Source organism: Chiloscyllium punctatum, chromosome 45 (assembly GCF_047496795.1).
Source record: "Chiloscyllium punctatum isolate Juve2018m chromosome 45, sChiPun1.3, whole genome shotgun sequence".
NCBI classification, from domain to species: domain Eukaryota; kingdom Metazoa; phylum Chordata; class Chondrichthyes; order Orectolobiformes; family Hemiscylliidae; genus Chiloscyllium; species Chiloscyllium punctatum.
In genome coordinates, this window is record NC_092783.1 from 50,225,464 (window position 1) to 50,251,800 (window position 26,337).

Consider the following 26,337-nt stretch of genomic DNA (forward strand, 5'->3'; position numbering starts at 1 on the left):
GTCAATCAATCTCCCTTCACTTCCAGGTATTTATTCACTCGGGAGCACATAATCAATAAGAACCAAGACACCAAATATCACTCCACTGCCATTCCCACTTCCACATCCCTCGACTTAGAGTTGACCAGTTCACGTCGGATCTCGGGTGAAATCTGCGCATGGCAGTGGATCCGCAGCAGTTCCAGCAAGGACTCTTTCTGCTCAGAGGACAAGTCCTCTTTATACCGCTGAGCAAAGGTAAGCAGACACTGGTGCCACAGTACAGGTAGGATTCGCTGATCACTCCTGAACTGCAGGAAGTGGAACACTAAAGCGTCGATTACCCGGAAGGGAAGTGCATACTTCTTGTCAATCATCAGTCGGAGGAAGATGCTGTTTGCTCCATTATATTCCATTTCCGCAACCTTCAGCATTGCAGCACTATTAACAGAAAACAGAATGTACTACAGAGACGGAGATAACAATTTCACAAAACTGCAGTCTATTAAAAACAACTCAAGCACCATAGAAACCATTGGAATAATCACTCAAATTTATAAGGAGTGATTAATTAACTTAGAAAAGAATTTTGAACTTCTACTATTAAACATGCATCATCTTGGAAGCAAAATACACCTTTCGTTCCATTGATTACTTTTCTCCATCCACAAATGTATCATTGAAAAGTGGAATTTATTAATTTTAAAACAGTTAGGCAAAGTCGAGGAAGAACTGCTCTCATCACTATGGAGAGCAACGACTTTCATTTGAATAGTATCTTTAACAGAAATGTTCCGAAGTGCTTCAAAGAGATTACCTCAAAAGCAGGATGGCAATGAGCCAAAGAGGTTGTATGAGAAAGTACGTTTGTGCGTTTGGGGGAGTGGAGAGGTTGGGTCACCAAAAGTGCAAAACATTACATCCCCAGTAAGTGTCACAATTTCATAAAGGAGTATCAGCCTACATTTAAATAACACCTTTAGCAGAAACAAAATGCCCAGAAGTGGTTCACACATGAATTACCAAATAAACAGTTTGATGTGGAAATTTTCCTTCCCTCCCATCCACTTATAAAAGTACAACATGCAAACCAACAATTACCTGGTGTGCAGAACTGGAATAGAGCATTTTGTCAGAATGCTCCCAATAATGATAGCTTCTCTTAATGTGCATGTGCCAGATTCACACAAGGGAAGTAGAATACCTGGGGAATGCGGAGGGGGAAAAACGTTAATTAAAAAATTGCAACCAAGCATGTATTCTTGCCTTCTTACAAATTAGGCATCGTTCCCCAGTCTCTCTCACACAAATTAACATGTTCAATATTCACTGAAATAAAACAAAAAAATGCTTGAAATATGCAGGATTAATGATCTTTCACCAGAACAGTAACAAAACACAAATGATAAACCTGCTATATTAACTCTGTTTCTCTCTCCACAGATGCTGCCAGAGAAATGCAACTTCCATTTTCAATTCAGATTCCCAGGATCTGCAGTATTTTTGGTTTTGTAACAAAAATCCACTTATTGCTAGGAATGAAAAGACACAATATATCCAGAGAACACACATGGAACACTTCTCATTAGTATTCCTAAACATTTTCTCCAAATGTTTTAGTGCTCTCAGTAAATACCAGGATCAGACTTTCCAAGTACATGTCCTCATTATCGTTGCCTTAAGCTGCAACTTTTCATTGATATTTAATTAGAATAACTGGGACCATAAAAAATAAGCATAGCTGTGTCAACAATCAGCGTGGAGGGGAATGCATTTATGTGAATACCTCGTGGTCTTAACTGATTGATTTGTAAAGTAAATCCCTTCACAGATCATGGGCATACTGGCTAGGCAAGCATTTATTACACACCCCAACTGTCCTCCACATAGTGGCGGTGATAAACAACCTTCTTGAATAGTTACAGCTGGACAGAAATTAAAATGGGATGTCCCTCAAAGTCGTCTGCCAGCCTTCACTCAGATGATGACAAAGTCCACCAAAGCAACAGTAAGTCCTTTCAGCACAGGAGAGGAAAATAGGTCTGCATTTAAATATCAATAGTACTGTTTTATTGTGAACACCAGTTACTGGCCTGGAGTTACCAGCACCTCATCCTTACATTTTTAAAGCTGTTTTCATTTTGTGGAATGTGGATGTTGCTGGCTGGTCAACATTTATTGCCCACCCATAGTTGCCCCTTGAGAAGGTGGTGGTGAGCTTGCCTTCTTGAACCGCTGCAGTCCACCTGCTGTGGGTTGATCCACAATGCCCTTAGGGAGGGGATTCTGCATTCTACAGTTCAAAATCTCTTCAAGCAGAATCCAAGTGCAGTTTGGGTTTATTTATTACTACTTGATCAACACAATTAGTGTAAAGAAATGTGACCTTGTCATGTTCCAGTTCCATTTTCGAGTCCCAGTAACACACGCAGCCATACATTACATAAACAGGCCCTTCGGTCCAACTCATCAGTGCCAGCCAGACATCCCAATCCAACCTAGCCCCATTTGTCAATATCCCATATCCCTCTAAACTCTTTCTATTCATATGCCCTCCAGATACCTTTTAAATGTTATAATTGTACCAGCCTCCACTACTTCCTCTGGCAGCTCGTTCTATACATGTACCACTCCCTGTGTGAAAAACCCCTTAAGTCCTTTTTAAATCTTTCCCCTCTCACCTTAAGCCTATGCCCTCTAGTTTTGGACTCCCCCACACTAGGAAAACGACCTTAGCTATTTAGCATATCCATACTGGTCAAGATGGATACTGACCTACAGGTAAATCCAGCAATTAAAGCAGCTATGGCTGGGAAACACCAGCAAACATAAGGAGGGGGGATGGGTTTTGGGTTAGGGAGGCTGAGGGATTTACACACAAATCCTGTCACTGGAAAAAGGAAGTTGACAAAAACTACAAATCAACCGAAATCTGCGAAGGTGCAACCTTCCAGATAGAATGTACCCGTTCTTACAATCATGGATCTCGAATGGGTAGGAAAACGATTACAGGGTTAGTTCATGTTAAAGCAGAACTTGTCCATTTCCCTACCCCTACATTCGCACACTTTATTGCCTTTACCACAGGAAAGCCATCTTACCTTTAAACCAAGCTCCAGGTTTGAATAGTGCTTTTTTTAAGGCTGAATAAAGATGAAAGTTTAGGCGTTTGTATTCTGCAATATCATCTCTGATTCGAGGCAAAAGTACCAAGTTATAGAATCTCTGCGCCATCTTTGCCTTCAGATTGGCAGTAAAAATCCTGAAGGAGTTTGAAGGGGAACAAGTTAGACAAGCATCAAAATGTTACTGATATTTCTGTTTCAAACCAAAGTTGGTCAAATCTCACAAACATTTTCCTGTTCTATATCTACTTATTAAGATATATATGATTGAAGTATATTTAATATATACCTGAGCGTCAGCGGCTGAGGGGTGACCTTATAGAGATTTACAAAATTTGTGTAAATAGACAAAGTCTTTTCCCTGGGGGAGTCCAGAACTAGAGGGCATACGTTTAGGGTGAGAGGGATAAGATATAAAAGAGATCTAAGGGGCAACGTTTTCACACAAAGGGTGGTACATGTATTTAACAGGCAGTTGGATGGGCATATGAATAGGAAGGGTTTGGAGGGATATGGGCTGGGTGCTGGCAGGTGGGACTAGATTGGGTTGGGATATCTGGTCGGCATGGATGGTTGGACTGAAGGATCTGTTTCCGTGCTGTACATCTCCAGCATCCGCAGTCCTCACTTTCTCCCTGTACATCTCCATGACTCTATACACACACACACGCTCGCGCGCGCACACACATTAAATGACTAAATTTTCATTCAGTTTAAGAATGGGTCTAAGACTAGCAGTTTAAATTTAATCAAGGGTCACTGTGAGAGAACGAAAGTACAGCTCGCCAAACTAAGCTGACAACTTAGGTTAAAAGTTAAGTCAATAGAGATGCTGTGGTAGATATTTAAGAGGGTAATTCAAAATATACAGAATAGATTCCTTCTAAGAGAAAGAAAAATTCCTCGGGGAGGATGCACCATCTATGGTTAAAAGGAGAAAGAAAAGATAAAGAAAAATTAAAGGCAGTTTCAAAGTTAACGAAAACAGATAACTACACCAACACAGGAGACAGAATATAAAAAACAGCAAGGAATGACTAACTAATAGATAAAGTAGGTAGGTAGAAAGAGCAAAGAGGTTCTCTTGCGGGCATATGAGCGAAGGGCTAAATGAAAAAGCAGAGCCATAAAAGGTAATAATCTCTGGATTACGATCTGAGCCACGAGCAAATTGACATAGGGCTAACAAGATTAAAGAGGTAGATTCAAGACTCAAACAATTGTGAGGGTGAAATGGCTTTCGTTAGAAATGAATTCAAGCAAACAAATTCATGGGACATTGGCACCAGTACTGGAGAAGGACGGAACTGTTCCAATGGGATGGGCTCCACCTAAACTGTCCTGGGACCAGCAAATTGCTTAGTTGGGGCGATGGATAGGACTGTAAACTAAATAGTGGGGGAGGTGAATCAATTTCAGCTAGAAAATTATGGAAAAGCTTGAAGCGGGACAGGGATCAGCAGCGGTTATTGAAGTTTCCAGAACAAGTGGTTGGATACAGAGTATGGAACAGGTGAGGTAAAACTTCAGGCACAGCAGATAAGGGGGCAACTAAGAGAAAGGGGTCAGTCAGCACAGGACTGAGGGCTTTGTACTTAAATGCACACAGTACACGAAACAAGGTAGGTGAGATTGTCGCGCAGATTGAAATTGGCATGTAGGTATTGTGAATATCATGGAGGTGTGGCTGCAGGGAACAAAACAGAGAGTAATAGTGGAGGGTCGCTTTTCTGACTGGAGGCCTGTGACCAGTGGTGTTCTACAGGGATCAGTTCTAGGTCATCATTTGTTTGTCATTTATATAAACAATTTGGATGAGAATATCGAAGATATGCTGAGCATGTTTTCACCAAAATTGGTGGCTTTGTAGACAGAGAAGAAGGATTACAGGGAGATCTTGAACAAATGGATCAATGGACTGAAAAACGGCAGACGGAGTTCAGGATGTAAGTTTGCTCATTGAGCTGGATGGTTCTCACTCAACAAGCAAACTTACATCCAGAACCTCAACCTGAGTTACAGATCTTCTCAAAACCCAGATGGAATTCAATCTAGATAGATGCAAAATGTTGCATTTTGGTTCAACAAACAAGAGTAGGGTTTGTACAATAAATGGTAGGGCCTTGGGTAGTGTTGTAGAATAGTGGGACTGAGGGGTGCAGGTACATAATGCTTTGAAGTTTGTGTCACATACAGACAGGGTGGTTAAAAAGGCATTTGGCATGTTTGCCTTCATTGCTCAGTCTTTTGAATAGAGGAGTTGGGATGGTATGTGGAGGTTGTACAGGACATTGGTGAGGCCTCTTCTGGAGTACTGTGTCCAGTTCTAGTCACCCAGTTATTAAGCTGAAGAGGGCTCAGAAGAGATTTACAAGGATGCTGCCAGGTATGGAAGGTTTCAGTTATAAAGAAAGGCTGGATCAGCTGAGACTTTTTCAGTGCATCGTGGAAGGTTGAGAGGCAACCTGATCGAAGATTATAAAATAATGAGGTGCACAGATAGAGTAATGGTAGTTTTGTTTTTCCTAGGATGGAGGATTTCAAGAGTGGGTACACATTATTTAAGGTGAGAGGAGAAATATTTTAAAAAGACATAAAACGCAAACCTTTTTACACAGAGGGTGGTTTGCGTGTGGAATGAACTTCCTGAGGAAGTGATGAATGCAGGTACAATTACAACTTTAAAAGACATTTGGATAAGTACATAAATAGGAAAGGTTTGGCGGGATATGGGTTAGGAGCAGGCAGGTGGGAATAGTTTAGTTTGGGATTATGTTCGGCATGGACAGATTGGACTGAAGGGTCTGTTTCTGTGCTGTATGATTCTATAACCAAGGATACACACCCCATTGAAAAAGTAGGTAGAGGGGGCGGGGTTAGTAAGAAATGAAATTAAATCTGTAGTAATAAGTGAAGTAGAGTCAGAAAGCTTAGTATGGGTAGAATTGAGGAACCGCAAAAGGAAAAACAGACCCCGAAAGGGGTCATTTAGAGGCTTCCTATTAGTTGTCAGCATGTGGATAAAAAAAACATCAGGAGTTAGAAAGAGCCTGTAGGAAATGTACTATTGCAATAATCATGAGGGACTTATAAGCAAGTAACCTGGGAAACTCAGGTTAGTAACGGATTTCAAGAAAAAAGAACTAGTGGAATATCCGAGAGATTTTTTTTGGAGCAGCTTGTGGTAAAGCCCACTAGGGAACAAGCAATTTTGGATTTGGTGATGTGTAATGAGGCAGATCTGATTCAGGTGAAGGGTAAGTTTATGGTAAAAAAAACCCTAGATGGTAGTGACCATAACACAACAGGAGTTACCCTGCAGTTTGAGAGGGAGAAGCTAGAATGTATTGATATTACAGTTGAGTAAAACGAAGTACAAATGTACAAGGGAGGAGCTAGCCAGAGTACATTGGAAGGGGATTCCAGCAGGGAAGACACTGGAGCAGCACTGGCAGGAGTTTCTGGGGGAATTCAGGAGGCACAGCAGAAATTCATCTTACAGAAGAAGAAACATACTAAGGTAGGATAAAGCAAAGAGATGGCTGTCAAGGGAAGCCAGGGACAACATAAAAGCAAAAGCATACAATGTCATACAGTGCAGAAAAAGCCCTTCAGCTCATCATGTCTGTACCAACAATAGTTACTACTAAATGTGCACTAATCCCAATTTCCTGGATTTATTCCATATCCTTGAATGTTATATTTCAAGTGCTCATCCAAATTTTTTTTTAAACATTGTAAGGTTTCCAGCCCCTGCAACCTTCTCAGACAGTGCATTTCAGATTTCCACCACCCTCAGAGTGTTTTTTTTCCTCAAATCCTCTCTGAATCTCCTGCCCCTTACCCTAAATCCATACCCCCTCATAACTGATCTCTCAACCAAGGGAATTGCTGCTCTCTATGCAAGCTGTCCATACCACTCATAATCCTATAGACTTCAATCATGTCCACCTTCAGGCTTTGCTGATCAAAAGTAAACAATCCAAGCCTATCTAATCTCTCCTTATAGATCAATTTCTCCATCTCAGACAATATCCCGGTGAATCTGCTCTGTAGGAGAAAGCGAGGACTGCAGATGCTGGAGATCAGAGTCGAAGAGTGTGGTGCTGGAAAAGCACAGCCGGTCAGGCAGCACCTGAGGAGCAGGAGAGTCGATGTTTCAGGTATAAGCCCTTCATCAGGGCTTGATGTTAATGCTGCCTGACCAGCTGTGCTTTTCCAGCACCACACTCTTCGACTCGAACCTCCTCTATAGCTCTTGCACTGCGATCACATCCTTATTGTAGTGAGGTGACCGGAACCACACACTGTACCCCAGCTGTGGCCCAACCAACGCTCTGTACAACTCCAACATTACTTCCTTACTCTTGTATTCTATGCAATGACAGATGAAAACAAGTGTCCCACACGCCTTCTTAACTCTCCTATTCACATGCTCTGCCGGCTTCAGGGATCTCTGAATAATTACGCCCACAGTATCCTGTCAATCATTAAATAGCCCCTCATCTTGTTTCTTCTTCCAAAGTTCATCACCTCACACTTATCGCTGTTCATGTGAGAATGTGGTGACGATTAGGGGGAAGCCAGAGGATCAGGAAGCCTTAAAAAATAACCAAAAAAGCAATAAAGGGGGCAGAAGATGAAATATGAGTTAGTAATATAAGAGAAAATTGCAAGAGGATTTTTTTGAACATATCCGAAAGACAAAAGAGAAGCAAGCGTGGACACTGGACCACTGGAAAATGAGACTGGAGAAGTAGTAATGAGGAACAAAGAAATGGCACAGGTTAACCTTACACCAGCAGCATACCAGAACTTCAACAGGGTCAGGGGGTAGAGGTGAAGGTGCTGGGGAAGTTGATTGGTCTGAATCACCCAGACCAGATAGACTACATCCCAGCGTTCTGAAGGTAATAGCTGAGGAGTTTGTAGAGGCATTGACGCTAACCTTTCAGAATCACTGGAGTCAGGGAGGATTGGAAAATGACTAATGTAACACCCCTATTTAAGAAGGGAGGGAGACAGAAGACACGAAACAATAGGCCAGTTAGCTTGACTCGGTTGTTGATAAGATGTTAAAAGTCCATTATTAAGGATGAGATTGTGAGTACTTGCAAGTGTATAGTAAAATAGGGTGGAGTCAGCATGACTTCATCAAGGGGAGGTCATGCCTAACAAATCTGTTAGAATTCTTTGAGTAGGTAACAAGCAAGTCAAACAAAGGAGAGCCAGTGGACATGATCTTTTTGGATTTTCTGAAGGCTTCTGACAAGGTGCCACACAGGAGCATATATAGGATAAGACACCATGGTGTTAGGGGCAAGATATTGGCAATGGATAGAGGATTGGCTGACTGGCAGAAGACAGAGTGGGGACAAAGGGGTATTTTTCTGGATGGTAGCAGGTGGCTCGTGGAGGTCCACGGGGTCCGTGTTTGGAACACAATGATTCACGTTGTATATTAACGATCTGGACAAAGGAATTGAGGGCATTGTTGCTAAGCTTGCAGATGACACAAAGATAGGTGGAGGGACAGGTAGTGTTGAGGAAGGGGGAGGCTGCAGAAGGACTTGGACTGGCTAGAAGACTAGGCAAAAGAAGTAACAGATGGAATATGATGTACGAATGTGTGAAATAATGCACTTTGGTAGGAAGAATAGAGATAAACAATTTTCTAAAGGAAGAAAGGCTTTGGAAATCTGAAGCACAAAGGGACTTGGAGTCCTAGTTCAGGATTCTCTTTAAGCTTAACATGCAGTTTCAATGGGCAATTTGGAAGGCAAATGCAATGTCAGCATTCATTTCAATAGAGCCAGAATACAAGAGTAGAAATATACTGCTGAAGCTATAAAAGACTCTGGTCAGACCATATTTGGAATATTGTGATCAGCTCTGGGCCCCATATCTAAGAAAAGATGCATCGGTGTTGGGCTGGGTCCAGGGGAGGTTTACAGAACCGATGCTAGGGATGAAGGGTTTGTCATATGAGAAGAGGTTGAGGTCTCTGGGTCTGTATCTGATGGAGATTTGAAGGATGAGTGGGGATCTGCTGAAACTTACAAAATATAAGGGCGGATTGGGTGAACACAGTAGATGTTTCCACTAGTAAGGGAGTCTAGGACTCGAGGGCACAGCTCTCAGAATTAAGGGACGACCTTTAGAACTGGGAGAAGAAGGGATTCTTCAGCCAGAGAGTAGCTAATCTGTGGAATTTATTGCTGCAAAGTCTATGAGGGGGCCAAGTCATTGAGTGTATTTAAGACAAAGATAGATAGGTACTTACTTGATAAGGGAATCAAGGGTTACAGGAAGGCGGCAGGAGAATGGGGTTGAGAAAATATATTAGTCATGATCAAAGGCAGAGCAGACTCAATGAGCCGAACGGCCTAATTCAGCTTCTTTGTCTTATTGTTACAGTCTTTGTCTATGGCTACAGGCCATAGGGCTTTGAAGTGGGAGATGGCACGGGGCAGGGTGACACCAGGCATATGGACACACAAGATGGCCACTGAGCCATTATTTGGCCACTTGACACATAAGATGGCTGCCAGACCACAAAATGGAGAGAGACAGCAGAGCAAATACAGACACTGCCTGGGGCCACCAGAATGCCAGCACAATGCACTCACAACCTGGTTGATTAGTTTAAGGCGGGTGGGGGAGAGAATACACAAGTAATGTACACTGCCTGCTGAAGTGTCTAGGTCCAGCCAACACTTTTGATAGAAATGCTAACAGCTTGATACAGACTCGATACAGAGTGCTAATAAGGTAAAAACAATGACTACAGATGCTGAAAACCAAATACTGGATTAGTGGTGCTGGAAGAGCACAGCAGTTCAGGCAGCATCCAACGAGCAGCGAAATCAACGCTTCGGGCAAAAGCCCTTCATCAGGAATAAAGGCTGTGAGCCTGAAGCATGGAGAGATAAGCTAGAGGAGGGTGGGGGTGGGGAGAGAGTAGCATAGAGTACAATGGGTGAGTGGGGGAGGAGATGAAGGTGATAGTTCAAGGAGGAGAGGGTGGAGTGGATAGGTGGAAAAGAAGATAGGCAGGTCGGACAAGTCAAGGAGACAGTAACTGAGCTGGAAGTTTGAAACTAGGATGAGGTGGGGGAAGGGGAAATGAGGAAGCTGTTGAAGTCCACATTGATGCCCTGGGGTTGAAGTGTTCCGAGGCGGAAGATGAGGCGTTCTTCCTCCAGGCGTCTGGTGGTGAGGGAGCGGCGGTGAAGGAGGCCCAGGACCTCCATGTCCTCGGCAGAGTGGGAAGGGGAGTTGAAATGTTGGGCCACGGGGCGGTTTGGTTGATTGGTGCGGGTGTCTCGGAGATGTTCCCTAAAGCGCTCTGCTAGGAGGCGCCCAGTCTCCCCAATGTAGAGGAGACCACATCGGGAGCAACGGATACAATAAATGATATTGGTGGATGTGCAGGTGAAACTTTGATGGATGTGGAAGGCTCCTTTAGGGCCTTGGATAGAGGTGAGGGAGGAGGTGTGGGCACAGGTTTTACAGTTCCTGCGGTGGCAGGGGAAAGTGCCAGAATGGGAGGGTGGGCCGTAGGGGGGTGTGGACCTGACCAGGTAGTCACGGAGGGAACAGTCTTTGCGGAAGGCGGAAAGGGGTGGGGAGGGAAATATATCCCTGGTGGTGGGGTCTTTTTGGAGGTGGCGGAAATGTCGGTGGATGATTTGGTTGATGCGAAGGTTTGTAGGGTGGAAGGTGAGCACCAGGGGCGTTCTGTCCTTGTTACGGTTGGAGGGGTGGGGTCTGAGGGCGGAGGTGCGGGATGTGGATGAGATGCGTTGAAGGGCATCTTTAACCACGTGGGAAGGGAAATTGCGGTCTCTAAAGAAGGAGGCCATCTGGTGTGTCCTATGGTGGAACTGGTCCTCCTGGGAGCAGATACAGCGGAGGCGGAGAAATTGGGAATATGGGATGGCATTTTTGCAAGAGATAGGGTGGGAAGAGGTGTAAATCCAGGTAGCTACGGGAGTCAGTGGGTTTGTAAAAAATGTCAGTGTCAAGTCGGTCGTCACTAATGGAGATGCGAGAGGTCCAGGAAGGGGAGGGAAGTGTCAGAGATAGTCCAGGTAAATTTAAGGTCAGGGTGGAATGTGTTGGTGAAGTTGATGAATTGCTCAACCTCCTCGCGGGAGCACGAGGTGGCGCCAATGCAGTCATCAATGTAGCGGAGGAAGAGGTGGGGAGTGGTGCCGGTGTAATTACGGAAGATCAACTGTTCTACATAGCCAACAAAGAGACAGGCATAGCTGGGGCCCATACGTGTGCCCATGGCTACGCCTTTGGTCTGGAGGAAGTGGGAGGATTCAAAGGAGAAATTGTTAAGGGTGAGGACCAGTTCGGCCAAACGAATGAGAGTGTCAGTGGAAGGGTACTGTTGGGGACGTCTGGAGAGGAAAAAACGGAGGGCTTGGAGGCCCTGGTCATGGCGAATGGAGGTGTAGAGGGATTGGATATCCATGGTGAAGATAAGGCGTTGGGGGCCGGGGAAACGGAAGTCTTGGAAGAGGTGGAGGGCGTGGGTGGTGTCTCGAACGTATGTGGGGAGTTCCTGGACTAGGGGGGATAGGACAGTGTCAAGATAGGTAGAGATGAGTTCAGTTGAGTGCTAATAGCCAGGGCTGCAGTAATCATCCTTCTCAGGAAGAGCAATTAGCACCCTTTACTAGAGCAATGGATTTCCACGCAGACACTGAAACTGACAATATCTGCACTGAAATTAACAAAGGCTGCGCTGCAATTGACAACGACTGTATCGAACTACCAATGATTCTGCAATGATCACCATAAACAAACCATGTTACAATGACAATAACCTCACCACTGACCTATTGTATCACAAGATGTATCAAAGTGTCTTGGCATGTGCTCCAGGTCAAGAGAAGACTCACAGCTGACCACTGTGCTCTTGGTGTCTCTCTCTCTCCCCAGAGCTCCAGTATTTCCTTGTACAATAAACACTGTCATTGAACCCCAACTCTGACTCAGAGACTGGTGATTTTCCCCATAACAGCTGCTCTCTCATAAGAGAGAGATGACTGGTGGTGGTTTAACCAGAGGGTCCTCACACCTCAGGTGAGCTATATAAGAACAGTTGGCCAAAAGAGGACAGTAGGCATAGACAGTTAATTTTCAGATTTTGGCACACCATTCGGTACATAATGCCAGAACCTTGATTGTCTGTTGTTCATATAAATGTCTTGGATAAAAAGACTACAGTCACAATAATGACAGTTATGAAAGTAAAATATGAAAAGTACATAAGGAGGCTTTAAAAGATAAGTTAAATGAGTGGGTAAAACACTGGCAACTGAGGAAAAATATGAAAATGTTCGTTTTGACTGGAAGAACAAAGAAAGAAGCATTGTAAGTAGTGAGACATTTCACTGAGACATAATTTGGAGGTGTGCCCTAGTGTATGAATTGCAAAAGGGTTAGGATGCAGGAACAAGTATTTAGATAAGTTAATGGAATGTTATTATTGTGAGGGAATTAAAGACAGGAGTCTACCTGGTGTCGGGGATCCCCAGTGGAGGGCTCTCCAGGTAGGAGTCCTCTGCCTTTCATTCGGGGATCTGAGGTGGAGAGGTCGCACACAGGTTAGTGAGCAAAATTAGGGCACATGGTATTAGGGGCAAAATACTGACATGGATTGAAAATTGGTTGGCTGACAGGAAACAAACAGTAGTGATAAATGGCTCCCTTTTGGAATGGCAGGCGGTGACCAATGGTGTGCTGCAGGGATCAGTGCTGGGACAGCAGCTTTTTACAATGTACACTAATGATATAGATGAAGGTATTAAAAGTAATATTAACAAATTTGCTGATGACACAAAGCTGGGTGGCAGGGTGAAATGTGAGGAGGATGTTAAGACAATACAGGGTGACCTGGACAGGATGCATGGCAGATGCAGTTTAATGTGGATAAATGCTTGGTTATCCACTTTGGTGGCAAGAACAGGAAGGCAGATTACTACCTAAATGGAGTCAAGATAGGTAAAGGGGCAGTACAACGAGATCTAGGTGCTCTTGTACATCAGTCAATGAAAGCAAGCATGCAGGTATAGCAGGCAGTGAAGAAAGCTAATAGCATGCTGGCCTTCATAACAAGAGGAATTGAGTATAGAAGCAAAGAGGTCCTTCTGCAGCTGTACAGGGCCCTGGTGAGACCGCACCTGGAATACTGTGCGCAGTTTTGGTCTCCAAGTTTGAGGAAAGACATTCTGGCTATTGAGGGGGTCAATTCCCGGAATGGCGGGACTATCTTACTCTGAAAGATTGGAGCGACTGGGCTTGTATACGCTGGAGTTTAGAAGGCTGAGAGGGGATCTGATTGAGACATATAAGATTATTAAAGGATTGGACACTCTGGAGGCAGGAAGCATGTTTCTGCTGAAGGGTGAGTCCCGAACCAGAGGGCACAGTTTAAAAATAAGGGGTAGGCCATTTAGGACAGAGATGAGGAGACACTACTTCACCCAGAGAGTGGCGGGTGTATGGAATGCTCTGCCCCAGAAGGCTGTGGAGGCCAAGTCTCTGGATACTTTCAAGAAAGAGTTGGATAGAGCTCTTAAGGATAGTGGGATCAAGGGTTATGGGGAGAAGGCAGGAACAGGATACTGATTGAGGAGGATCAGCCATGATCATAATGAATGGTGGTGCTGGTTCGAAGGGCAGAATGGCCTACTCCTGCACCTATTGTCTCCTGTCTATTGTCAGTCCCCTGCAACCACAGATTGCGGTGGTTCACAGACTCCGAGCCCAACTGCTTGTTCTGTGGAACCTGTGAACCATGTATATATGGGGGTGGGCATGTGCACTCCCTTTTTAAGTTTTCTTAAGGATCTTCTTTTATGTTGTTGGTTGCACATCAGCCCCACACTGCTAATCTTTAGGCATCTGGTGCAGAGAGGGGAGGGCAGGTTAGAGGATCTCCTCGAGGGTCTGCTCCTGGGCCTGGCCAGGCTGGCCCTAAACAGGTCCAGGCAGCGGGCCGTGGTGGGAGCTGTTATGGCCGATTGCCTACCCCTCTTCCATGGTTACATTCAAGCCTGGGTGTCCTTAAAGAAGGAGCGCACAATGTCTTTCAATACCTTCCAGGTTTTCAGGGAGAGTTGGGCACCATGAGATGTGGAGTGTTTTATCACCCCCTACAATTATATTTCCCTCACCTCCCCTTCACTTTTTCAATCATGTAGGCATTGCCACAGAAGAGAAGGGCACTGCTTGCCACTCAGGTGTTTTTTCTTCCTGGTGGTAGAATACAAATAAAATTTTCTGCACTCCATGTTCACTGTGTCCTACATCTACACACACACTACGTAGGTGCTGGGGAGAAATAAGCACTACTGCTGTTTGGCGGTGGTGTGGGGGATTAAAGACAAAAGTAGGGAGGTTATGCTTCATACTGGATTAGTGGTGCTGGAAGAGCACAGCAGTTCAGGCAGCATCCAACGAGCAGCGAAATCGACGTTTCGGGCAAAAGCCTGAACTGCTGTGCTCTTCCAGCACCACTAATCCAGTATTTGGTTTTCAGAATCTGCAGTCATTCTTTTTACCAGGTTATGCTTCAGTTATACGAGGAATGAGGCAAGACCACATCTAGAGTAGTGTGTGCAATATTGGTCTCCTTATTTAAAAAAAAGGATACAAGTGTACTGGAAGCAGCTCAGAGAAGAGACATTTTGGACTCAAAGGGTAACAGTGCAGGTCCCACTTACCTTGTTGCCTGATACATAGCTGCTGCTGTCCAGCTTTCTGGTTCAGTGATGTACAAAATCTGTTCCCAGTTTGACAATGCTGGGATAATCTTAAAGGCTTTGGGGAGTTTCCCACTCCTGTACTTGCACAATACCTTTTGGAAATCAAGATGCAAAATTTAACCATTTTTGTTAAACCATTACTGTATCATTCCAGCTTTAAATGTTGAGAACAGACTTGTTTCAATGAATAATAGTTGTGGAAAAATTCATGCACCTACAAAGGACATTGGACCTAGCTCTGAAAGGAGATTCCAGGTGTCAATGGTTTAACGAAAAAAATGGGACTGTGTTTCAATTGGGCACAATTGACACCTGCCTAACGTCTTTTCCCAAAATGGGTTATGATGCACATACTCTCCAGCACAAGACCTTTTCCCTGGAAATAAATGACAGGAGAAGGCGAAGGAAGAGGAAGCCATCAATTATTTGTACAGATGACTAACTCTGTCACAAAATGGGAGCAGTTCACAATGCTCGTTACATAGGATCAGTGTGTGGGACAGATAGTTAGGAATAATCAGTAGGCTAACCTATTTAAAGAATACATACCAACACACTACAAAGCAACTTCAAGTCCTCAAGGGCAATCAGAGATGTGCAATAAATGCTGGCCAAGCCAACAATGTCCACATCTCTCGAATGGAAAAGGATTTTTAAAAATCCACCTTTTAACCTTAAACTTTTTTTAAGATTGGGCAATTGCACAAAGGTTCCTTTCAAACATTTTTCTAATTTTATGGGGTAAAAGCAAACATTTTGGACTGGAAATGTTTGATATGCATATAGGATTTCAAGGATTATCAATATAAACAATATAAAAAAATTCCAGATGAAACTAATTTTAGGTTGGAGGAAATGATAACTAATAGCTAGGACTGTGAATGACTACAAGAAGAAAATAGAGTAATGAGTGGAAAACGCAGCTCAATTCAAAGAAACGTGAAGTCAAGCCTCTCAGAAATCTCACACCTTAAATCTTAAAATTTCGAATGGAGTAAAGAAACCATAATACAGAATTATATAGTACCGCAGACAGAAGACTGCGAAGGAAATGGTTCAGGATTGAAACGCAAGCAATGAGTGAGCAAACAGCCCTCCAGCAAAGTATAAATGACAGATAATTTTAAATTTATTCAGTTTAATTAAGTAGATATCAAATTCATTGTTTCTTTGGCTTTGTATTTAGAGGTGTAAGATGAAAAAAGCACAGCAAAAAAAAAAAACTGAACATGTTCAAGTTCCAATTTAGGCTCCACCTGTGCCACAGATAGCTATCTCTCCACAACCAAGGGTGGGAGACTAAACGTTCAAGTCAGAATGCGGACTTTTAAATGTTAGTCTGAGAATGGAGGGACAGAATGTTTAGAGGGGGAAATTCCATGGGATGGGGCCGAGTCAATGAATGAGAATGGTCAGAATCCGAGGACTGGGGGTTCCTGGTGATGGAGTTGCAGAGATGAATGAAGTAACATTCATAACACTTTCATATTACACTGTGACAGAGTCAGAATGGAGGGTAAACTCTTTACAGTTCAGAGCTCCCATCCAAAAATTTTGGGGGAGGGGTATCAGTGGGAAGTAAAATTAATCTCTCAGAAAAACTGATTTTTAGATAAATAATCTACAAGATTTCTCAGCTGGTGATAGGGTTAGGGCTAGGGGGGAGTGGCAAGAAAATAAGTTTAGCTTTTAACAAAAGAAAGAAATATGCTGCATTGTGAAAACTTTTTTAAAAAAAAAACATTGATAGGATATGAGTACAGAGGAACCTCAATTATCCAGCATTCGATTATCTGAATATTGGATTATCTGGCAAGATTGCAAGGTCCCAATGCTTGGGTAAACTATGTTATCTGGCATTTGATTAACTGAATGAAATACGAACGGCCCGTGTCCTTTGGATAATCAAGGTTCCTCTGTGTTGCTGACAGGACCAGCATTTATTGCCCAGTTCTAATTGCGCTGGAGAAGGGAGGCACGGTGGCTCAGTGGTTAGCACTGCTGCCTCCCAGTGCCACGAACCCAAGTTCAATTCCAGCTCTCAGGCTACTGTCTGTGTCTGCGTGGGTTTCCTCCAGGTGTTCTGGTTTCCTCCCACAGTCCGAAGGTGTGCAGGTTAGGTGAATTGGCCAGGGGAAACACAGGGTCACAGAAGTAGGGTTAGGTGGGTGGATCCTCTTTGGAGGGCAGCCTGCACTCAATGGGCTGAATAGCCTGCTTCCATGCTTTTGGAATTCTATAGCAAGACGACAGTGAGCATTCTTCAAGTGCTGCAATCCTTGAGATATAGGTATGTGCTGTTAGTTTGGGGAGTTCGATGACAAACCATAACAATGACACAGCATGAATTACTGGGATAGCACAAGGATTTTCTCTCAGGGCAGGAGTTGCCTATGTGGGCAACGGGCAGACCAGGACCACCACAGTCACAATTTGAGCTGTCCCTCATTCCACTTGTGGAGCACGTGGCCACATTTCCTTGGTGTGTCCCCAAGTAGTTGAGGAGTGTCCAGATTTTCCATGGTGGTGGAAAGCTGAGACCTAGTTGCTTGGCTATTTTCCCCAGGTTGCAGTTGGCTAAGTTTGCCATCAACCAGGTAGTGGACTACAAAGAGGTATGGCTGTCACCAGTTTATTGGGGTGTGGAACACATTTCAATGGGGAAGGCAGGATTTTAGGTGAGGGTGGGGTTTTTTGAGATCCTGCCTTATTGGAAATGCTTCATTAGCTGACAGTTGGCTTTACCGAGAGAAAATGTTTCCACCGCAGAAATCAGGATGCTCAAGATGTGCTTTGCACAAAGTCACTTATGCTGTATTGGTCAATATAGCGTCATAGAGGTATACAGCAAGGAAACAGGCCTTTCAGCCCAAACTGTCCATGCCAACCTGGTTTCGTAAACTGAACTAGTCCCATTTGCCTGCATTGCTCTAACCTTTTCCTCTCCACGTACCTGTCCAAATGTCTTATAAATATTTAATTGTACCCTCGTCTACCACTTCATCTGGCCACTTGTTCCATACACACACCACCCTCTATTTGAAAAGGTTGTCCCTCAGGTTGCTTTTAAATCTCCTCTCTTCTCCCCCACCCCAACCTTAAACCCATGCCCTTGAGTTTTGAACATCCTTACACTAAGGAAGAGGAAGCAGTGTTAGTCATTCTATCCAATTGTCTCACTTGCCACATTGTACTCCCTCTACTGGCAAAGCTGGATATAGCAAATTATTATAAACTGCATCCAGTGCAATGAACACTTTTTGGTCAATAGTACATAGTTTACAATGGACTTGGCAGAACACTTTACCTCACGAACTCCTTTATAAACATCCAAGACTCTGGGGTCGAGCTGAGGCATAGGTCGGCCAGAGAATTCAGACATGACTGTCTCCACTTCCGTCTGCTTCTCTGTGATCTTCTCCATAATAATGTCGGCAAGAGTACGCCTTCAGTGAAAAACAAGCAAGTTAATTGACCAGTGCGCATACGTGCAGCCAAAATACTTGTACATCTAATAAATGTGTGGGCTCAAAATTTAAAGGTAGATCATTATTTGACATTTAACTCTACAATTACTGACAACATAAAGGAACGTAGTAAGGGACTCTTGTGACACAATGAAATGTCCCTATCTCTGAGCAAATAAGCTCAGGTTCAAGACCCATCTACTCCAGAGCTGTATCATATCATCCCTGAACAGACTGATTTGAAAATATCTTTTGGAACATGGCATTGGAGGCCTCAAGAGCATTATAACATCACTAAGAACAGCTAACCCTCACCTCATACCGATTCTGTGGACATATTCATTGTCCAGGCCACGCTGGGCACATATATACATAAAAGCACAGATTTAATCCTTGTCCTGTGATGGACTTTTTAATCTGCAAAGGCTGCACTGGCACATTACACTAGATGCCAATATACTGAAGTCAGCAAGTGAGCTGAGGGGGCTCAAAGATATCGAATTTTCCCTGCGAGCTCCTGTTCCTGACCACTGCGTAGATACCGCAACTTGAGGCTGTACACAAACGCATTCGCTGAGAAAATAATTATCAGCTGTGACGTTCACCCTAATCTGCACCCATCAGAGATAATCACCTGCCGGCAATCGCAATTGGACTTGCACCCTAGACAGGATCTCTGGAACGGTGGGGTGCATGAGATGGTGGAATTCACTAAATATACCAATTTGATCACACATTTTCTGCAAGTCTCCCTTTGTCCTGTAAGGGTGTTCAAAACATATGTAAATAACACACATTATCTTTTCAAATAGCAATGTTGTGCATTACAAACATAGCCGCTGTGGTGTTTAGAGGAATACGGCCAAATGCCGGTAAATGGGATTAGACTAATTCAGGATATCTGATCGGCATGGATGATTTGGACCAGAGGGTCTGTATTCATGCTGTATATCTCTATCACTCACCATTCTTACAATCTCAGATTTGAAAAAACACTCACAGCTCTCTCTGGCAACCATTAAAGCCACTCTACACAGCAGCAGACACCATAGGCTGGCCCCACTAATGTCCTCCCCATTGGTGGGAAAAGTCCAACTTGACAATATTTAATATTCCAGTCCAAAACTGGAATTAAAAAAAAGTTAGGAGCTCAAGAATGGAGCACGCACAGAATAGAAATTATTGTGTTTTCAACTGAGGCAGCCACTTCCATATATATACAAAAGAGCAAAAATACGAAAAGTATTTTCTCAACATTACCTCAATGGTGGATTTTTGCTCATGAACATATCGATAGCCTTTTCGTCCTCGGCATTCACAACGACCTCCTTACAATAGTCTTCCTTCGCCATTGCTGCAGCTTGGTCCAGTGCAGGCCATTCATCATCCGATTCGGAGTCAGAACCTCTTCTCTTCGAACTTGCGCCTACATAATCAAAATACATTTCATAAAAACAGGTATGGTGGACAGGTGTCCTCTTCCTCCAACTTTGACAGTTATGCTTCAAAACTTTAATTCCCTTGATATTACTTCCAACAACTTTTAATGAAGGTCAGCCAGTCACCTCTCGTATTACTCTTTTGACCCAAACTTCTAAAAGGTGTCCAAGAATTCCTTGTATAAGGCTGCAAATTAATAATTGACTTTGTTCACCCCAGTTCAACACCGGCACCTCCAAATCAAAAATTGATAAGACAATATAGAGGATCAACAAGCTAAGATGATAATTTTCTACATTTAATACCTACAGATTTGAGTCTTTTCAGTGCAATAAATATGCATTTTGTTACCGTAACCTACAGTGAGTATGGCCACACCAGCCTATGTGCCTGATCCCTTCAGCCTCCCTAAATAACCCTTCATTTTAATGTTCACTAAAAGCAGTGATTCTTCTCTTTTTCCAGATTTCCAGCTCTGAATAATATTGGCAATAAATGTAGATAGAATCAATCAATGGTTACTATACAATCAGAGGGCACTGAACAGTTATGCCAGTCCTGGACCTCTAAAGAGCAATTCAGTTAATTCCATTACTCAGTCCTCTCACAGTTGTTCTGCAAATTCTCTCTTTTCGGATGCTTATTCAATTCCCATCTGAAACCTCTATTGAATCAGCTCCCACCATGCTCTCAGGCTCTGCATGCCAGATCATAAGTAGTCATTGTGCTAAAAAAGGATTTTCCTATTGTCTCCTTTGGTTCTTCTGCGATCACCTTAATAACGGGCACTTTGGAGTTCCTCACTCTTCTGCCAGCTGGGAATAGTTTCTCCCCATTTATCGATCTTGGGCGTTCAACTCTGCACTGGAAAACACACTAATGGTCTCTATCCTTCCTATAAAAGGGCTTTTAGCAATATTGATCTGAGAAGATTACCTGAAAACTAGTGAAATATCAGGTGTAAATTTCAAGACTTTGCATTTACCAAAATTGTGCCCTGTATCCAGAGTGATACAATACTCCCCAAACAAGAATTGCGTGCATTCAAAGTGAGCAATACTACTTGGTCTTAGAGACAGGCAAATAAATTCAGCCAATACCCTGAAATAAATCAAAGACCTTAGGACTACTGAAGTAATGTTACAGTCATAAAGGAATGGGAGGTTAGCAGCTTTGAGTATCAAAACGCTCAACTTGTGCTCTGAAATCCTGTTCATCTAAAATGATGCACAAAGGAATATAGTTAATTTAAAATATTGAAAAATAACAAGGAAATAGGTCTATAGATAATTATATTGTCTATCTTTCACATTACTTAAGAAAGTGACAGCAGATTTCCCTTCCAATTTACCTAAGTATTGATTGGGTACAATTTCACAGGACCTATACCAAAACTGACATGGTTGTGCACCATCTACATGCATTCTACCACATCAACACATGTACAGCACAAGATATAATTTTTCAAGGTATAAAGATCAGTGTGCATCAACTCATTAATGTTGCTCTCAGTTTCTCCAAATGACATCAGAAACATGCAGTGTCACAGATGGCTATAGTTGGAGGTCGCAACAGGACTGGTCACTTATAAGTAGCCCTATCTTAGGTGGAGCTTTTGCCCAACAGCAAACAGAGGACAATATCACAATCAGATTCCTTGTTGTCCACATATGTACCTCACACATCTATTCAAAGTTAGACCAAGAAAACACTTGGTAAGATGAGACCAGATATAAACGAGGAAGCTGGTTAACAAGCTGAAGATATGGAGCAGCAGGTTAGTCTGCAGGGACTTTCTTTAGTCTGTACAATGTGTCTTCATGGAATACCAAATACAAACACACTGCAATTCCCCACATCTTCCTTGATAAAAATCAAATTGCAATCTCTTTGCTCTACCTTCAGCGTATGCATGAAAACATACCTCAGTAACTTTTTGTTTGCACCCTTATTTTGGTCCACATTTTTACAATTGGTGAGCAGGGTCTAGGATCAAGAGATTTTCCAACACAATAGGTGAGTAATGTTTATCAACTACCAAGAGAAGATAACAGATTGTTTGTTTTAGGACCAATTTCAATACCTAACTTGTAAATATTTTAATTGTTTTTTTGCTTTCATACTTTAAAACAAAGCAATTATATTTTGCTTTAAAGCCCTACAATTGAAAACGTTTCTTTCCAAATTCCTGGCGAAAAGAGAAAATAATCTGAAGTCCCAAAATCTAAAGAAATTGTACACAGAAGCAATCCACTTCAAGTTAGGTGTACAACTTACTGATACCACAAACTAAAAAGAAATGATCAGATTTTTTACAAGAATGTTGCCAGGGTTGGAGGATCTGAGCTACAGGGAGAGGCTGAACAGGCTGGGGCTGTTTTTCCTGGAGTGCCGGAGGCTGAGGGGTGACCTTATAGAGGTTTACAAAATTATGAGGGGCATGGATAGGATAAATAGGCAAAGTCTTTTCCCTGGGGTCGGGGAGTCCAGAACTAGAGGGCATAGGTTTAGGGTGAGAGGGGAAAGATACAAAAGAGACCTAAGGAGCAACTTTTTCACACAGAGGGTGGTACGTGTATGGAATGAGCTGCCAGAGGATGTGGAGGAGGCTGGTACAACTGCAACATTTAAGAGGCATTTGGATGGGTATATGAATAGGAAGAGTTTGGAGGGATATGGGCTGGGTGCTGGCAGGTGGGACTAGATTGGATTGGGATATCTGGTCGGCATGGACAGGATGGACCGAAGGGTCTGTATCCATCCTGTACATCTCCATGACTCTATAACAATTTCCATCCAAATCTTAACTACGTTTTCCCCCATTCCTTTCCATTAGAGCGGCTATACCTTGTTACCATTTTCTGATCGTACTAGAGAATCCCGTGCAGCAGGCAATTAGAAAGGCTAATGGTATATTAGCCTTTCCCCACGTTAAGAAGATGTGAGGACAGGAATAATGAAGTCTTGCTTCAATAATACAGAACCTTGGTTTGACAGCACCCAGAATAGCATGTGCAGTTTTGGTCCTCTTGTCTTACAGAAGATATCACTGCCAAAGAGAGGGCGCACTGAAATTTCACAAGTTCCTGAAATCCTGGTTTGGTTGAACTATCCTTGGAGAGACTGAGGAAACAGAGATGATATTCTATAAAAGTGAGAGATCATCTCATCGAAATCTACAAAACATTTGGAGATAGACAGGAAAGATGCAGACAAGAGGTTCCCTCTGGTTAGAAAGTCTAAAACCAAGGGTCACAGTTTAAAAATAATGGGGAAGGCTATCAGAATTGAGATGAGAAGTTTTTTTTTAAACTGTGAGGGATATGATTCTTTGAAATTCTCTACTCCAGAGGGCTGTGGAAGCTCATTCATTGTGTATGTTTGAAGTACAGATGGACAGATTTCCAAGACCAATGACATAGAGGGGTATGGAGATAGTGCGGGGAAAAAGGCATTGAATTAGATGAATAGCCATAATCGTTTTGAATCTAGAGGAGGCTCAACATGCTGATTAGTCTGCTCCTGTTCCTATGTCCCTTAATATTCTAAACATTCAAATGATCAATAGGCAAAACAATACATCACTAAGGCCCGAAGTATTACACATTCAAAGAATAAAGCAGTTCCAGTTTTATAAGTAAGTGCACAACTACTACGTGGAGGATCTTCCTCTTCACTTAAAAACTCAACAAGTCTGGCAGCACCTACTGAGAGAGAAAACTCATTAGGTAACTTCCTGGGGATCTGGGTTCTGCTACGGCAGAATTTTGTTTTTTGAAAATCTGGAATTAAGAATCTGCTGATGACTATGAAATCATTGTTGATTGTCGTATAAACCCTTGTGGTTCACTAATGTCCTTCAGGAAAGGAAATCTACTGTCCTCACCTGATCTGGCCTACATGTGGCTCCAGACCCACAGCAACGTGGTCGACTATCAATTGCCCTCTGAAGTGGCCTAGCAAGCCATGTCTGATTAAGAGCTTATGTACAAAACATTGATTCTCCTGCTCCTCGGATGCTGCTTGACCTGCTGTGCTTTTTCAGCACCATACCCTCGACATTACCAGGCTATTCATTTGTAATAATTCCTAACAAGTCTTAAAGAAATGAAACCGGACACATCACCTCACATCAATCTATGTACTGGAAAAGACAATGACAGAAACAGCCCCGTCAACCCTGCAAAACCTTCCTTACTGGCGCCAAAATGGGGAGAGCTGTCTCACAGACTTGTCAACCCAGCGTGACATAGTCATACTGGCGGAACCATCAGTCGCAGCAATTGTGTACTATCTACAAGATGCATTGCATAAGTTCACCAAAGATCCTTAGACATCACCTTCCAAACCCCAGTATTTCTATTTAGAAGAACAAGGGTAGCAGATATATGGGAACACCACCAACTTCAAGTTCCCCTCCAAGTCACTCACCATTCTGACTGGAAAATATATTGCCTTTTCTTCACCATTGCTGGGTCAAAATCCTAGAATTCCCTCCTTAATAGCATTGTGGCCAACACACAGCAGGTGGACTGCAGCGCGGTCCCAAGGGCTACTACAGACAGGCTATAAATGCTGGCCAGCCAGTGATGCCCAAATGATTAAAAATGTCCCAAATGACTCTTCTTCAGGGTTGTTCTCCTTGGAGAAGAGGATTCACAGGTGCTTGAACAGGATTTTTAAAAGTTAAGGAGGAGTTTGGAGAGGGTACTGAACATAAACAGAAAATTACCAAAGACTGAAGGGTGAAGGAAGCATTGACGATGGACAATAATACCAACACTGAATGGTTAATGTGTGGAAGGCAGTATCCACTGGATCGACAGATACAGGTTTGATTATAGCAGTCGAAAAGGAATCAATAGCTTTTTTTGCCAGCAATAAAACAGCAAGTGCAATAGAGGGTCTAACTGGATTTCTAATTGAAAAAAGAGACAGTACAGATCTGAATATTCACTTTTGTGCTGTACTGGTATTAGAAGCCACAGAGAAAAAGGTAGTTTGTATTCATCGATTGTGGTCTTGGAATTACAGTACTACACCACACAGGAAATGCTGTAAATAGTAGGACTATTAGCTTCTGTGCAGAAATGGGCTACTATTTCAAGTGAACACTTCGAAAGCACTTTCAGTCAGGCTTTTCGGTCAGTTAACTATTAGTGTCCATGCTCCACACCATTTTCATCTAACTTGAGTAGTATTCCTTTCTTCCTCATGCGCTTATCTAACCTTCCCTTAAATTTCGACAGAATTCCAAAATCGTGCGATCTTCCAACAGCTGTTTATCCTGGTAAACATTAACTATTTTTCACAATTGCTTTGAGAAGCTTGGGTGATGCAGATTTAACACTAAACCGGTCGCAATTCTGTATTTGGAGACGCCAACACCCCCTTTCCCCCTGCGCCGGACAGTGCAGTCAGACCTACCCAGGATCGTGGTTTGGGGTCTCTTCCTCTTGCCGACCCCATGCTCTGACTCCAGCTCCTCCTGCTGAATCCTGGCCTGCTCCAGGATCTTACGGGACAGTTTCTCGTCCACGTACTCATCGTCGGCCTCCTCGTCCCCCCGGCCCCGCTTCTTGATGCGGCTGATCGGTTTGACAGCATCTTCCTGCAGGATCTGATCGGCCAAGGCCAGGCCCCTGGACTCCTTCAGCCTGCCTTTCGCCGCCTTCGTTTTCGGCATTTCCCGACCGAAATTGAAGCACCGACTCCCCCCTCACCTGGGACACGTTAAAACAAAATCGGAATCGTGCCCCCTCTTTTCCCAGATCCCGGGGGAAAACTAACACCAGATCGAGAAACGCCGAGCACGTCTACCCGGCCCACGTGGCCAGCACAGCTGCCTACTGCGCCTGCGCGACATGTATCCATTTCAATAAGATACACAACGTTCCATCATTACATAGTCAGTTTCGTTCTGCCCAGTTGTTGCTGTCTGCTTTTGAGATTAGATTCCCTACAGTATAGAAACAGGCCCTTCGGCCCAACAAGTCCATACTGACCCTTCCGAAGAGTAACCCACCCACACCCATTCCCCCATGACTAATGCACCTATCACTATGAGCAATTTAGCATAGCCAATTCACCTGACCTGCACATCTTTGGATTGTGGGAGAAAACTGGAGCACCTGGAGGAAACCCGCGCAGACCCGGGGAGAATGTGCAAACCCCACACAGACAGTCGCCCAAGGTGGGAATTGAACCCAGGTCCCTGGCGCTGTGAGGCAGCAGTGCTAACCACTGAGCACCTTTTCTCCCACTTGGTCCCTTATCATACCCATTGCTTCCCTTTAATCGTCAGGAAGCTTTACAGGCTATCTTGCTAATGCAGGCCCTTTGAAAGAGCAAATCTGTTGTCATGGTCATCGCCCCTGCAAATTATTCTCCTGCAAGTTGGACTGGGGCAAAAACAGAAATTGCTGAAAAAAGCTCAGCATGTCTGGCAGCAGCTGTGGAGAGAAATCAGACTTAACGTTTCTGGTCGAGTGACCCTTCCTCAGAACGGACTCACTTGAACTGGGATTGTTTCCCTTAGAC

At 43.4% G+C, this 26,337-nt stretch overlaps 1 protein-coding gene across 1 annotated transcript; it reads right to left on the minus strand.

The window, feature by feature from the left end:
• Window positions 1–25,641, minus strand: bysl (bystin-like). The gene is made up of 7 exons (XM_072563721.1): window positions 25,225–25,641; window positions 19,618–19,783; window positions 18,198–18,336; window positions 14,849–14,982; window positions 3,081–3,241; window positions 1,081–1,183; window positions 1–420 (listed from the first exon to the last, which is right to left on the minus strand). The coding sequence occupies exons 1-7, from the start codon at window positions 25,481–25,483 to the stop codon at window positions 78–80; spliced, it is 1,305 nt and encodes a 434-aa protein (XP_072419822.1). The 5' UTR covers window positions 25,484–25,641; the 3' UTR covers window positions 1–77.
• Between the last annotated feature and the right edge of the window lie 696 nt (window positions 25,642–26,337).